At 40.6% G+C, this 16155-nt stretch overlaps 1 protein-coding gene across 2 annotated transcripts in view; it reads right to left on the reverse strand.

The window, feature by feature from the left end:
• Nucleotides 1-354: 354 nt before the first annotated feature.
• Nucleotides 355-16155, reverse strand: part of PPARD (peroxisome proliferator activated receptor delta) — an 86104-nt gene continuing 70303 nt past the window's right edge. For both annotated transcript variants that reach the window (XM_056557604.1, XM_056557605.1), the window contains 3 exons: nt 8200-8387; nt 7479-7929; nt 355-702 (listed from right to left, as the gene is read on the reverse strand). In XM_056557604.1, coding sequence (XP_056413579.1) covers nt 455-702; nt 7479-7929; nt 8200-8387 — 887 coding nt within the window. In that variant the 3' untranslated portion in view covers nt 355-454. The remainder of the gene's footprint in view (nt 703-7478; nt 7930-8199; nt 8388-16155) is intronic.

Consider the following 16155-nt stretch of genomic DNA (forward strand, 5'->3'; position numbering starts at 1 on the left):
CAAGGAGGGGGGAGAATGTGACAAGGAGGGGGGAGAATGTGACGGGGGATGTGACAAGGGAGAGGGGAATGTGACGGGGGAGATGTGAAATGGGCGGAGGGAGATGTGAAATTCAGTTAAAAAAAAATTGTACCGCTTTTGGTACACATTTCCAGACAGAATCATACCGTCAGGGAGGTTAAAAAGTATTTGGAAAGAATTTGGGAGCTAATTTGGTAGATAGTTTCAGATAAAACAGGAGTATATTATGGAAAGATAACATTATTATTATGGCTTGCATCCTGAAATATAGAAGATTTATGAATACTGAACACTGTCATAATTAGAGGTTATAACATTTAAGTGCAAATTGGAAAGTGCTAAGAAGAAATGTATTTATGCTTTGTTGATAGGATACAAGTTCAGATATAAATAAGGAATCAATATATGCAGGTTAGTATTACAAATATGTTAGTCAGTACATGTCTCTGTAGATCTCCTGTAGCAGAGGATGCAGTGATGCACTGGATTCAGTACGTTTTATACTTTGAACAAGCTCTGCATGTTCAGTCACCAATTGGCGCAGATCAGCCATCTTGTGTAACAGTTTTGGAAATAGGAAAGGTGCATCTGGGTGAGATGTCTGCAGATGACGCCCGAGAGCACTTAGGATTCCCTCTTGGATGTCCTCTACCTGGGAGGGGCTCATGAGGCCGGGGCGGTCTAGATGTAAATTACAAAAACAAAATAGCTTAGACTTTTAACAGTAATGAAACAGAACATTATATTGTCAGCAATAAGAAAAGAGCCTAAAAGGGGCAAATATAGAAGTAAGGCTACTTTTACTCTGCCGCTGAGCTCCGCTAAAGGGAGTTCTGTTACAAAATGACAGGAGTTGAGCAGAAAAAAAAATTACTGCATGTCCTGTATTTTTCTCCGCTTAACTCCTCTAAAATAACGGACACCTGACGGACTCCATGCCTGTTGTGCGCAGTAAAGTCTACACAAATGAGTACCATATGGCAGCTTACTGTTGTCAGCCACCCAAATAGTTTTAAAGGGACTTTCACTCCTGCGCACTGCTGAGGCGGATCCCAGCATTGAGCTTAGGCAATCCTCTGTATCTACCTATATTTTCATATAAAAATGGTATATAAAACTTAACAAGCATGTGATTCCCAATATAAACCAACTAGTTAAAACATTTAAAATGATAGATTTTGTGTAATTTATGCTTAAAGGCAATCTGACAGATAGCTCACCTGCACAAAACTCAATACAACGCGTTATAGTGTGGGTAAACCTGTTTTAAACAAGGTATTAGTTAGATTGGTGGTGCCGTTGCAGAGTTATAGACACCCTTTCTTCACTCTTACATCTGAATACCCATGTGAGAAGACTTCTCTTCTAGCAGAGTACAGGCGCCACTCACTCGCTACACCCGGAAATCTCTCGCGCCATGCAGACATGAGAGTTAAAAGTTTGTGTATATATGAGGTGTGAGGGCATATTGGGGCAGGGGTGCTCAGAATGCCAGCTCCCTTTACCATTGCGCACAGGGAAAATTTGCATATTGGCATTGAGCACTTTAACTCTGCAATGGCAGTACTAATCTACGTAAGCAATACATTGTTTTAATAAAGTTCATCCACACCATTACCCTGTGTATTGGGGTTAGTACAGGTAAACCACCTGTCAGGTTCCCTTTAAGCGCTCTATAATGAAAATATGATACTTATATTAAAATACTTTATATTAGAATACTTTTTAAATTTCATAATTTCACCATTTTCAAGATCTCTCCTTGCAGTCAGTGAATAGAAACATTCAAGTTTACATCCAAAAGGTAACTAATATATCCTGTACATGGCTCTTTTAGTTGCTGTACATAAAGTGGCTGCAGGAATATGCTGCGTGGCAGAGAAACATGCCAATGGGTATTAGTTCCATGAATTGCACCTGTTTTTGGAGGCCCAAATGTTTATGGTGTATCAAATTAAAAAGCAAACTTTACTGCCGAAAAACAGTGCTAAAACCACAGCAATTTGCAGTAAAACCATGCGCTGTTTTGCAGCTTTTGCCAACACTGCAATCTACTTTCCTGGTTATGTACATTTGCTATAGGCATTTGGAAATCTCTCACACATGGCAAACATATTCATAGACCCCCATCACCCAACAAGAGGCCAAAAGAGTGTTATAATAGCCACCATAGGATTTTAGTCAATTTGGTTGATGGAATAGTGCAGACCCTGTTCTCTATATACTGCCATGCTTTATGGTATTTCAAGGGGTTGTGCGCTGCCCTGCAGTTCGGAGCTCCGCTCACAGCGTCCGGAAGTTCATTACTCGAATGTTGTGTTCGCAGCCGCCGGACCCCTTCGTGACGTCTCACCCGCCCCCTCATGACGTCATGCCCCCGCCCCTCCCCACTACCAAAGTCTATGGGAAGGGGGTGTGACAGCGGTCGCGCCCCCTTCCCATAGACTTTCGTTGAGGGGGCGGACGTCACGCCCGGCGGCTGCGAACACGGAAGCCAGCACACAGCGTTCGGAGTAATGAACTTCCGGACGCTGTGAGCGGAGCTCCGAACTGCAGGGCAGCGCACAACCCCTTTCATACAGCAGTATCCAGTAAAAAAAAAAAAAAAATCTGTGCAGAATTTTTTTTTTTAATATAGGAATCAGTGTATGATGGATAGCACTGTGTGAAACAATGGATGAATATGTTGGAAGAGTCCTTCAATGTGTATACCCCCTCTTGATAATGCATAAACATAGTGTGAAAGAGCCCTAGTACTGGGTGGACCATTTATATGGATACACCTTAATAAAATGGGAATGGTTGGTGATATTAACTTCCTGTTTGTGGCACATTAGTATATGTGAGGGGGGAAACTTTTCAAGATGGGTGGTGACCATGGCGGACATTTTGAATCCAACTTTTGTTTTTTCAATAGGAAGAGGGTCATGTGACACATCAAACTTATTGGGAATTTCAACAGAAAAACAATGATGTGCTTGGTTTTAACTTAACTTTATTCTTTCATGAGTTATTTAAAAGTTTCTGACCAAATGTGCTGCCCATTGTGTTTGATTGTCAATGCAACCCTCTTCTCCCACTCTTCACACACTGATGGCAACACCGCAGGGGAAATGCTAGCACAGGCTTCCAGTATCCGTAGTTTCAGGTGCTGCAGAATGGGCAAAACAAAAATTGGAAAAGGACCCTCAGTTTACACAGAAGATTTTGTTCAGTGATGAGGCAAACTTTTATGTGAATGGTGAAGTTAACAAACAAAACCACCACTATTGGTCTGACACTAACCAACATTGGATAGATCCCTCCAAGACTGTTAAAACACAAAAATTGATGGTATGGTGTGGTATATGGGGTACAAAGACAGTGGGGACATTCTTCATCAATGGAAACCTCAAGGCCACTGGATATGGGAAATTGTTACATGATGATGTGTTTCCCTCTTATGCACTGAAGCTGGCACGTTCCCTGAGTTTTTCCAGCTAGATGGTGCACCACCACATTATGGGTGTCAGGTCCGAGCATTCCTAGATGAACAGTTTCCTGGAAAGTGGATTGGTCGTCATGGGCCAGTTGAATGGCCCCCAAGGTCTCCCCATCTGACCCCCTTAGACTTTTATCTTTGGGGTCATCTGAAGGCAATTGTCTATGTTGTGAAGATAAGAGATGTGCAGCACCTGAAACTACGGATACTGAAAGCCTGTGCTAGCATTTCTCCTGCGGTGTTGCTATCAGTGTGTGAAGAGTGAGAGAAGAGGGTTGCATTGACAAACCAACACAATGGGCAGCACATTGAACACATTTTATAAGTGGTCAGAAACTTATAAAGAACTCATGAAAGAATAAAGTTACATTAAAACCAAGCACATCATTGTTTTTCTTGTGAAATTCCCAATAAGTTTGATGTGTCACATGACCTTCTTCCTATTGAAAAAACAAAAGTTGTATTCAAAGTGGCCGACGTCAAAATGGCCGCCATGGTCACCACCCATCTTGAAAAGTTCCCCCCCCTCACATGTACTAATGTGCCACAAACAGGAAGTTAATATCCCAAACCATTCCCATTTTATTAAAGTGTATCCATATAAATGGCCCACTCTGTATATTATCAGTAACCTCTGGATATAAAAATGCACATTTCAACTTCAGAAAACAGAATCAGAAACTGAAAACACAGTTATAAAATGAATAAACTGCAGGGGCCAGAGGATCATGACGTTACGGTCCTGCCCCCCTCATTGTCATGCCACGCCCCTTAATGCAAGTCTATGGAGGGGGCGTGCACCAGATGACAGGGGGTGCTGCAGGAGAGATTGCGGGGGTTCCCAGCGGCGGGACCCCTGCGATCAGTCATCTTATCCCCTATCCTTTGGATAGGGGATAAGATGTCTAGGGGTGGAGTACCCCTTTAACTTCACTATATATTTAATACACTGCTCACAAAAGCCCCATGGCACTACCATCAATTACTGACCCAAGACCTAGTTGGTTGGATTATTGCACGCTATTTTGATACTTCTTATATTACATATGTAGTACTATATATAGTATATATTCGGTTACCAGTCTCAAATAAAAGTTGATTTTCAGTTGTATTCATATGGTTATAATTTTAAGCCTTCATATAAAAACCTAGAAGGAAATTTAGTTTCTGACGAACCTGTCTCATTGAGAATGCAGTCCAATCTATGCACAGAATTTTATTGAAGATGCCAGGCAAACAGATGTATATTAAGCCCCATTCATACTGCATTTTTGCAGTGTGGTACAGGTACCTGTCAGCATCTGTTTTAAAAAGACATGCCAATGTATCCTGTCGCATACTGTAATGGGCTTATTTATCAAAATCGCTGGGGAAAACCTTCTGCAAAATATGCATGTGTATATGTACTATTAAGATCACTTATGACCAAATCAAAGGTCAACTTTAATATGATCATAAATTGGCTTACAAACTCATTCCAGAGGGGAAAGAGAGGCTGATACAAAACTGCTCTAGGAATTGATTCTCTGGCTGACCTTACTGAAAACAGAAGCCAAAGAACAAAAATGTTTTTTAAATAAAGACCTGTAGAGAAAATGTGTTTGTACTATAGGAACTATTAAGCAAGAATAAAAAAAAAATTGTGCCTTTTTAAAATTTGTAATCCAGGCACATGAATTTAAATTTTTTTACATTTTGCTGGAGACGTACTCTCCTACCTCAGTTCTCCACTAGTCCCAGTATGACATCATGTAGTCTCCCCACTTCACCTTCTTCTTCCTACTGCCAGAGACAGAAGTAGGCGAGTAGGACTTGTTTAACCCCTTAAGGACCAGGGTTTTTCTGTTTTTGCACTTTCATATTTTCCTCCTTACCTTTAAAAAATCATAACCCTTTCAATTTTGCACCTAAAAATCCATATGATGGCTTATTTTTTGTGCCACCAATTCTACTTTGCAATGGTATCGGTTATTTTAACCTAAAATCTACGGTGAAACAGAAAAAAAATCATTGTGAGACAAAATTGACGAAAAACCCGCCATTTTGTAAATTTTGGGGCTTCTGTTTCTACGCCGTACATTTTTCGGTACAAATGTCATATTCTCTTTATTTTGTAGGTCCATACGATTAAAATGATACCCTACTTATATAGGTTTGATTTTGTCGTACTTCTCAAAAAAAAATCATAACTACATGCAGGAAAATTAATTCACTTAAAATTGTCCTCTTCTGACCCCTATAACTTTTTTTTATTTTTCAGCATATGGGGCCGTATGAGGGCTCATTTTTTGCACCATGATCTGAAGTTTTTAGCGGTACCATTTTTGCATTAATAGGACTTATTGATCACTTTTTATTCATTTTTTCATGATATAAAAAGTGACCAAAAATACACTATTTTGGACTTTGGAATTTTTTTGCGCGTACACCATTGACCGTGCGGTTTAATTAATGATATATTTTTATAATTTGGACATTTCTGCATGCGGCGATACCATATATGTTTATTTTTATTTACAGTTTTTTTGTTTTTTTTTTTAATGGGAAAAGGGGGGTGATTCAATTTATTTGGGGAGGGGTGAAATGATCTTCAATTTTTTTTTTCACTTTTTTTTTTTTTTGCAATGTTATAGCTCCCATAGCGGGCTATAACACTGCACACACTGATCTTTTACATTGATCATTGTTTTCTCATAGGAAACCAGTGATCGATGATTCTGCCGCTTGACTGCTCATGCCTGGATCTCAGGCACTGAGCAGTCATTCGGCGATCGGACAGCATGGAGGCAGGTAGGGACCCTCCAGCTGTCTTTTAAGCTGTTTGTGATGCCGCGATTTCGCCGTGGTAATCCCGAACAGCTCCCTGAGCTAACCGGCAACATTTTAGTTTCATTTTAGACGGGGCGATCAACTTTGAACACCGGGTCTAAAAGGTTTGTAGCGCTCGGCACCGCGATCAGTGCTGCACACTATTAGCCACAGGTCCTGGCCGTTGTTAGAGGCCAGGCCCGACCCGCTATGATGCGGGGCCACGGCGTGGCCCCGCATTATAGAAAGGGAAAGGACTCTTGTCCTTAACAGGTTAAATGCTATTTTCAAATTATCTATCCTTGTAGGCATCCTCATAACACATTCACTTGTTAAAAGAAGCCCACCTGGATGGGTGATTTTAAATAAAGGTTATTTTAACAGGTAAGTAATCACAAGCCTTCAAGTTTTGTGATTTCTTTAAGTATTTGTTAACCTTGTGACTGGTCAGATCTGACAGGTATATACAGTAGGCCATGTGTATTATCTAATTCTAAGACCTCCTGCTTTATAACATGATGTGCACAGGTTGGACTACATTTATATGATGACTGGTTTCCTTTAAGGGAGGAGAAAACTGCTGTTAGTAGAAGGTGAGTGAGATATGCAAAATAAGTGATTACTGACTTTGCAACTTATGTAATGTTATTTTGTACAGAAGTCTAAGTATGCATTGTAATTACAAAGGGTGACTTTTATCAATGTTTACTTATGTATTTCTTTTTTTTTTTTTCTTACATGCCACTTATTTATCAACTGGTTTCAGCCTGTTGATAAATTTCTTTCATGTAAGCAATTTTTTTTTTTTTGCTTTGATAGTGGCTTTTTCTGCTCCATGTCTGAGCTGGAGTAAATTTAGTAGGTTTTTTTCATGCAATGCGACTTTTTTGCGACTTTCGCACTTGATAAATCTCTGACCACTGCAAGTCAAGAATCACTTTTTGCTTTTGTAAGCAAGGTTTTTTTTTTGCTTTGGCCACTGCACACTCAAAAAGCCGCCCAAAAAATAAGTAGTCGCACATGCAACTTTTTTGCGATAATTTTAAGCAAAAAACCTACTAAATGCTTTGATAAATGTCCCCCAAAGAGATTAGGAAAGAAGAAATTGAATAGCTTTAAAAGTCAAACAAAAGGACATAAATAAAAAAAATATTGATACGTCTCTAACCACCACATAGGATGATCGCAGCCACGAAGAGTGCCAGGTCACTGTCGTTTAGTTCCAGTGCATTGAACTTAGAGGCAAAGTTGAATTTGGGTTCCATGATGTGACAAAAAGGGAGTCGAAGGCTGCGTAAGAATTCTCGAGTTACAAAGCCACGGCCGCCTGCTACAAGTAGTCCATCCTTGTTCATTAGTGAGGCCAACATACAAAATATTGCTTCATGAACTCCATATTTAAGTAGTGTGACCTGATCATTGAGGTAGAGTGTGCTGAAACCTGGAATACTCTTGGCAAAGTCAGTAAGTGCCCGAACAGTCTCCACAGAAGTGCATTGACAACGGTAAAATACATGAACTCCAATCTCTGTTCCAGGAGGGTCCTGTGTTGGTAGTTGGTCCCAAACAGTTCCTTTTTCCGCTTGCCATAGGGTTTCCATGTCGTGTATCACAAAAGGCTAAAGAAAAAGGAGGATGCAGTGGATAATGTATTAAGGCATGGATTTCAAAATGTATCATAGTATGTGTTCTGTTTTTATTGCATGTCCACAAGATAATTCACCTAATTGATACTTTGCAGTTAGAAAGTTTGATAAATGGATGTTTAGTTTATTAGTGTATATTAAATTATTTCACTTTTTACTTAATATGAATATCTTAACATTGGTTAGATGTTTACTTTATTCTTTTTGGTTCTGACATTAGTTACATTTCATCGCTTTCCTCACCGAAATGCTACTCCTGCCAGTCAGAATATCCCGGGCTCTTTTCTTTGTCATAGTGAATGTACTCATATAAGAAGAGTGGATTCTTTGGGAAAGAGCCACCAGATCAGACACTGGAGAGTGTGAGTCCTTGGTTGTAGCCTGTACAAGACGTCTTCTCTCTGTTTCCGGCATTCGACCAAACCTAATTGCTGGAATGAAAAACATAAACTGGGTAACCAATAGGTGAAGGCTGGTAAGCAAAAACTTTATTAGACTGGTTCATATTCTGTTTTCATGGCATTTTCTGTTTGTATCCTTTTTTGGCCCATAAATACTGTAGCCAAGTGTTAAATTAAAATGGAATAAAAAAAAAAAGCACTACATGCATAGTGTTTTACCTGAAGGCCTTTTGGCTGCATTTTTGGGTTATTTTAACTAAATTAATGAATAAAATTAATTAAAAAAAACCAGCATGTTCAGGGTATGGCTTTTTTTCTGGCATATTTCTTACTTACCCCTTTTAAAGGACAATTTTTATTGTAGCAAATAAATAGCCGATAACTTATACCGATATTCCGGTATAAGTTATCGGCTATCGGCCCTAACCTCCACCGATTATCGGTATCGGCCCTAAAAAAAACTATATCGGTCGATCCCTAGTTTTTATGGTAAAAATTATCTTTATTCTGTAATTCGATTAAAACTATACCTAATTTATGTAGTTTTTCTATTATATTTTTTTTTTTTAAAAATGCTAACTTTTCTTTTACAAAATTGGTATACATAAAATTGTCCTTTTATGGCTTCTATATATCTCTTATTTTTGCGTATACAAGGATGTGCCATGATTTGTTTTGTTTACACTTTACCGTGCGGGATCATAACATAAGCATCATATTGTAATGTAATTACAATATCAGCATATTACATATAACAGCAATATCAAATATGTTTTATTTTTTTTTTGTAAAATGGGTAAATGAGTGATTTTTTTTATTACGGGAGGGGTTTTATATAATTTTAGAGACATTTTTTGATTTTACACATTTTAAGGAACTTATACCGTATTTATCGTGGTATACCACGCACCGGCCTATAACACGCACCCTCATTTTACCAAGGATATTTGGGTAAAAACATTTTTTTACCCAAATATCCATGGTAAAATGAGGGTGCGTGTGTGTGCGTGTATACCCCGATATACCCCCAGGAAAGGCAGGGGGAGAGAGGCCGTCGCCTCCCCCCCCATCCCCGGTGGCATAATTACCTGAGTCGGGTCCGCGCTGCTGCAGGCCTCCGGCATGCGTCCCTGGCGTCGTTGCTATGCGCTGAACGGCGCGGCGCATGATGTCAGTGCGCCGTGCATAGCAACGACGCCGGGGACGCACGCCGGAGGACTGCAGCAGCGCGGACCCGACTCAGGTAATTATGCCACCGGGGATGGGGGGAGGCAACGGGGCAGCGGCGACGGCAATGGGTGCCGCTGCCCCTTCTCTTCCCCCTGGCTGTCGGCGCCGCTTCTCTCCCCCTGGCTATCGGCGCCGGCACCGATAGTCAGGGGGACAGAACGGGCAGCGGCGCCGACAGCCAGGGGGAGAGAAGGGCCGACAGCAGCGCTCTAGACCCCAGGAAAGGCAGGGGGAGAGAAGCGGGCAGCGACGGCCTCTCTCCCCCTGCCTTTCCTGGGGGTGTATCGGCGTATAACACGCACACAGACTTTAGGCTAAAAATTTTAGCCTAAAAAATGCGTGTTATACGCCGATAAATACGGTATTTGCAATCATTTTTGCTGATGTGGTATGTATGGCCTGGGATCCATTTTGGTTTACCGATGCACAATGATTTGGTTCCTGTAATGCAGCCTACATTTCTTATGAATCCTCTGGTTAAAGTTTAGGTGGTTAATCACCTAATTAAGTTGCAGCATCCCCAGCACAGAAGCAGAAGACTGCTGTTTAAACAGTGGTCTCTTGCTTCTGTACATCCACCGGCCTCATCATTCACCCCCCCCCCCCCCTGCCACTTCATTCCCCCTGTGCAAAATCACCCCCCCCACCCTCCTCACCCCTTGTGCCATATCACTTTTCAGCAGGTTTGACATATTCCTGACATCCTCTTCACTGCACTCACTGAGAGGCGGCGGCTGCGGGCACTGCCGAGTGAAGCTCCTGACGTCACTCAGTAAGTGCAGCGCAGAGGACCTTAGAAGAACGTCAAACCCGCTAAGAGCACCTGCTGGTCAGGTAAGAAAAACAGGGGGAGGAGGGAAGGGTAAAAGTGATGGGGCACAAGTTGTAATGTGGAGGAGGGGGGGGGGGGTTTGAAACGGCACAGGAGTTGGTAAAGAGGAGGGTGATGAATTTGCACAGAGAGTAATAAAGGGTGAATGAAATGGTCCAGGGGGGTGTCAAGGGGAAATGATGTGGCCCAGGGGGTTAGGGGGATTAGGCAAGGTTATAATGGGGGATTAAATAGTACAGGGGGTTGATAAGGGGTGATTAACTGCACTGGGATATTCTACTGTGATATTGCCTTTTATCATGTTTTATAAGTAAATTCTGGTGTGAGTACAGTACTGTATTTGATCATTTAAAAATATTTTTGAGCCTTTTTTCCCCAATAGGGCACATCTCTTTATAGCGGACACTTTTTTATTTCCCGTGAGTGTCCGCTATTGGGAGATTCTACTGTATTTTATGAAAAAAAATTAAAGGTGTCATTACAAAGTAAAATTGGTCCTGCAAAAAACAATGATATGTAGATAAAAAAAAAAGACGCTAACGCTATTAAAAAGGTGAGAAGGAAAAAAAATGAAAATTGGCCCAGTCCTTAAAAGGTTAATCTAGAAAGTGAGCTCTTAGTTTAAAAGCTTCTACTAACAGAAAACTTACTTTGTAAGCTTCAGAAACTTCAGTAGATATGAGTAGGTAGAGAAAGTAAGGATTGTGAAGACTTAAAGGGGTACTCCTCCCCTGGCATCTTATCCCCAATCCAAATGATAGGGGATAAGATGTCTGAGCGCTGGACCGCGGCACTCCGGCGTTCTGAACATCATGTCCAGGTGGCCATGCTAGTGACAGCTGTGGTCGCTCATCATGCCCCCTCCCATAGACATAAATGGAGGGGGAATGGCATGATGTCACGACCACAGCCTCCCGAACCTGGTGTTCTAAACTTATAAATGAGGATAAGGTTGTCAGGAGATTATACTCCCAGGATTTTTCTTTTTTCCCAGCAATCAATCTGTTATGTAATTTTAATTTTTCAGGACAATACACAGTGCACTTTTTGGTAAAAATGACACTTTACTCTGTAAATGACACTTTACTCTGATAAAGTTTTACTTTATTTTACTTTCAAAAAAAATTATAACTTTTTGTACAAAAACTAGTAGGCTTAAAATTGTCCTCTTCTGACCCTTATCTATTATTTTTTTGTATAAGCAGGGCTGTATAAGGGCTCATTTTTGTTTGATGTGATTTTTTTTTATAGCTTATTAATTAATTTTATGGTATATGAAATGATCAAAAATATACATTTCTGGATTTTATTTTGTTTTAAGCTTTCACCTTTGACGTTCGGTTTAATTAACTTTGTTTTAATAGTTCCGACATTTACGCACGTGGCAATACCACATATGATTATTTTATTACACCCCTTCTTGCTCCATGATATACATGCCTTGGGTCAGGTGAGGGGAATATGGTGTGGGCCTGCACCTATCGGCAGCTGTCATCTGCCGGTAATACATCGAAGACTGCTCTGATGTCTGTCATTTTAATGGTTAAATGCTGTGATCAATAGTGATCACGGCATTCTAATATTTTATGCCGGTCATCCCTGGTGGATAGACAATTGTTGAAGGCTGCCTTAGGCAGTCCTTAACAATCAAGCACCAATTACATGGATCAATTTAATGCAATAGCATTACATTGATCTATGTATGCCATCTACTGATGGCTTGTGATAGGCCTTAAAGGGGTATTCCAGGCCAAAACTTTTTTATATATATCAACTGGCTCCGGAAAGTTAAACGGATATGTGAATTTCTTCTATTAAAAAATCTTAATCCTTCCAATAGTTTTTAGCTTCTGAAGTTGAGTTGCTGTTTTCTAACTGCTTTCTGATGACTCACGTCCCAGTAGCTGTGCAGCTCCTATGGGGATATTTTCCCATCATGCACAGCTCCCGAGACGTGACATCATCATTGAGCAGTTAGACAGAAAACTTCAGAAGCTAATAACTATTGGAAGGATTAAGATTTTTTAATAGAAGTAGTTTACAAATCTGTTTAACTTTCCGGAGCCAGTTGATATGTATACAAAAAAGTTTTTGCCTGGATTACCCCTTTAAGGAAGACCAAAAAATGTGTGTAAAAATAAAAAGTAAAAAAAGTTTCTAAAAAATTTTTCTTTTTCAATAAAAAATTTAACAAAAAATATCCACGTTTGGTATTATAGGAATTGTTTTGACCCATAGAATAAAGGTTGCATGTCACTTTTGCCGTATTGTGAACTCTGAAAAATTATAGCCGCACATAACGGCGTAATTCCATATTTTTTTCCATGAAATTTTTTTGGGGCTCTGTAATACATTATGATAGGATAAAGTGCGCCAATGAAAAGTACAACTTCCCCACATAAAATAAGCCATAATACAACTTTGTAAGTGGAAAAAATTAAAATTAAAAGGGAAAGGGCATATTCACATATATAAACTTTTTTCACTATTTTAAAGCGGTGGAAAACTATTTTTTTTCTAATTAACTGGTGTCTGAAAGTAATAGATACAAATCTTAATCCTTCCAGTACTTTTCAGCTGCTGTATGCTGCAAAGGAATTGAAATAGTTATTTTCTGTCTGACCACGGTGCTATCTGCTGACACCTCTGTACATTTCAGGAACTGTCCAGAGCAGGAAAGGTTTGCTATGGGGAATTGTTCCTGCTCTGGACAGTCCCTGACATCAACAGAGGTGTCAGCAGAGAGCACTGTAGTCAGACAGAAAAGAACTAAACCTCTTCTGTAGCATATAGCAGCTAATAAATACTGGCAGAATTAAGATTTTTAAATAGAAGTAATTTACAAATCTGTTTTTTTTTTATTTTTTATTTTTTTAAATCAATTTCAAAAAGTACCAAAGTTCCCCTTAAACCCCTTGGGGACGAAGCCCATTATGACCTTAAGGACCAAAGCATTTTTTGCTAGTCTTACCTCTGTCACATTCAGCATTAATAACTCTGGGATTCTATTACTTAGGAATTTGATTCAGGGACAGTTTTTTCGTCACATGTTGTACTTTATGTTAGTGGTAAATTTTCGTCAATACTTGCATCAATTCTTGGTGAAAAATTCCCAAATTTCATGAAAATTTTTAAACATTTTCATTTTTCTAACTTTGAAGCTCTCTGCTTGTAAGGAAAGTGGACATACCAAATAAATGATATATTGATTCACACATACAATATGTCTACTTTATGTTGGCATGTTTTTACTTTGAAGACATTAGAGGGCTTCAAAGTATAGCAGCAATTTTCCAATTTTTCCCATTAATTTCAAAATCTGAATTTTTCAGGGACCAGTTCAGTTTTGAAGTGAAGGCAGGGCCGGATTAAGAGGGCCTGGTGCTGAGATTTTTTCTGGGCCTTTTTATGAAATGTGTCACTCCTATCCTTATATAGTAGCTCCCCACATTAGGTGCAGTATAGTTCCCCCACATTAGGTGTAGTATAGTTCCCCCCACAGCTGTATGCCTGTGTACTGCCCCACTTCAGTGTTATGACCACCACTCCTCCGTTCTGGGGTCACAATCTACTGCTATGGCCTACAGGACATAGCAGTAGGTCCTGGGATTGGAGTAGTAGTGGTTGGAACACTGAAGATGACTTATAACATACAGGTAACTTACCATGTGCGCGCCTCCTCCTCCACGCTGCTCTGCTGTTGCCAAAGGCGCACGCACGGGACGTCAATGACGTCCATGCGTACACTACCGTACACTACCTCTTTTGGGACACAGGGATGTCCATAATGTGACGGGGGCCCCCCTGCGGTGGTCAGAGCCAGAGCGAGGCCCCAACCAGACTGCCAGCTGCCGAGGCCCGCGAGAGTAGAGAGGATTTAAACTCTGTTCTCTCGCGGTCTTTCAGCACGGGCGGCTCTGCTCCTCGGTGGCCTTTTTGGCACCCGGCTGGGACTATTTTACTGTAGGGGCCTAGAGCTGCAGCTCCATCAGCCCCTATGTTAATCCGGCACTGATTGGAGGGTCTTTATATTAGAAATACCCCATAATGAACCCCATTATGAAAACTGCACCCCTTAACGTATTCAAAATGACATTCAGAAAGTTTGTTAACCCTTTAGGTGTTTCACAGGAATAGCAGCAAAGTGGAGGCAAAAAATCTAAATCTTCATTTTTGACACTAACATGTTCCTGTAGACTTAAAAGGAGAAAAAGCCCCCCAAAATTTGTAACCCAATTTCTCTCGAGTAAGGAAATACCTCATATGTGGATGTAAAGTGCTTTGTGCGTGTACTAGAGGGCTCAGAAGGGAAGGAGCGATAATGGGATTTTGGAGAGCGAATTTTGCTGGAATGGTTTTTAAGGGGCATGTCTCATTTAGGAAGCCCCCATGGTACCAGAACAGTGAAAAACACTCCACATGGCACACTATTTGGGAAACTACACCCCTCAAGGAACGTAACATGGGGTACTGTGAGCCTTAACACCCCACAGGTGTTTGACGGATTTTCAATAAAGTTGGACATGAAAATGAAAAATTAGATATTTTTTTTCACAAAAATGCAAGGGGTAATAGGTGAAAATGTCCCCCAAAATTTGTAACCCCATTTCTCTCGAGTAAGGAAATATCTCATATGTGGATGTTAAGTGCTCTGTGGGTACACTAGAGGGCTCAGAAGGGAAGGAGCGACAATGGGATTTTGGAGAGAGTATTTGGTTGGAATAGAAGTGTGGGGCCATGTGCATTTACAAAGCCCCCTTGGTGCCAGAACAGTGGACCCCCCACATGTGACCCCATTTTGGGAACTACACCCCTCACTATATATAACAATAACTGGCGTTTGACAGATCTTTGGAACAGTGGGCTGTGCAAATGAAAAAAATTACATTTTTCATTTTCACAGACCACTATTCCAAAAATCTGTCAGACATCTTTGGGGTGTAAATGCTCACTATACCCCTTGTTAAAATCCTTGAGGGGTGTAGTTTCCGAAATGTGGGTGTTTTTTCCCGTTTATGTCAGAACCGCTGTAAACAGCAGCCACTCCTGTGCAAATCACCAGTTTAGGCCTCAAATGTACATGGTGCGCTCTCACTCCTGAGCCCTGTAGTTCACCTACAGAGCATTTTAAGTCCACATATGGGGTATTTCCGTACTTGAGAGAAATTGCGTTACAAATTTTGGGGGCCTTTTTTTCCTTTTACCTCTTATGAAAATGAAAAGTATGGGGCAACACCGGCAAGTTAGTGTAAAAAATAAAAAAAATTTACACTAACATGCTGGTTTAGACCCCAACTTTACCTTTTCATAAGGGGTAAAAGGAGAAAAAGCCCCCAAAAATGTTAGGCAATTTCTCCAGAGTACGGAAATACCCCATATGTGGCCCTAAACTGTTGCATTGACATACAACAGGGCTCAGGCATGAGAGAGCAGTATGCGCATTTGAGGCCTAAATTAAAGATTTGCATAGGGACCTCCGCCACCAATAAATACCCTACGGCAGTGTTTCCCAAACAGGGTGCCTCCAGCTGTTGCAGAACTCTCAGCATGCCTGGACAGTCAATTGCTGTCTGGCAATGCTGGGAGTTGTTGTTTTTCAACAGCTGGAGGCTCCATTTAGGAAACAGTGCTGTTTGAGACTCTTTTGAACTTTATAGTGGAGGTGGTGGGGGGTGTAACTGTGTAAGGGTGTAGTGTATATGTTGTGTTTAACTCTTCATTTTGTGTAGGTGCAGT

Source organism: Hyla sarda, chromosome 2 (assembly GCF_029499605.1).
Source record: "Hyla sarda isolate aHylSar1 chromosome 2, aHylSar1.hap1, whole genome shotgun sequence".
Taxonomy (NCBI): domain Eukaryota; kingdom Metazoa; phylum Chordata; class Amphibia; order Anura; family Hylidae; genus Hyla; species Hyla sarda.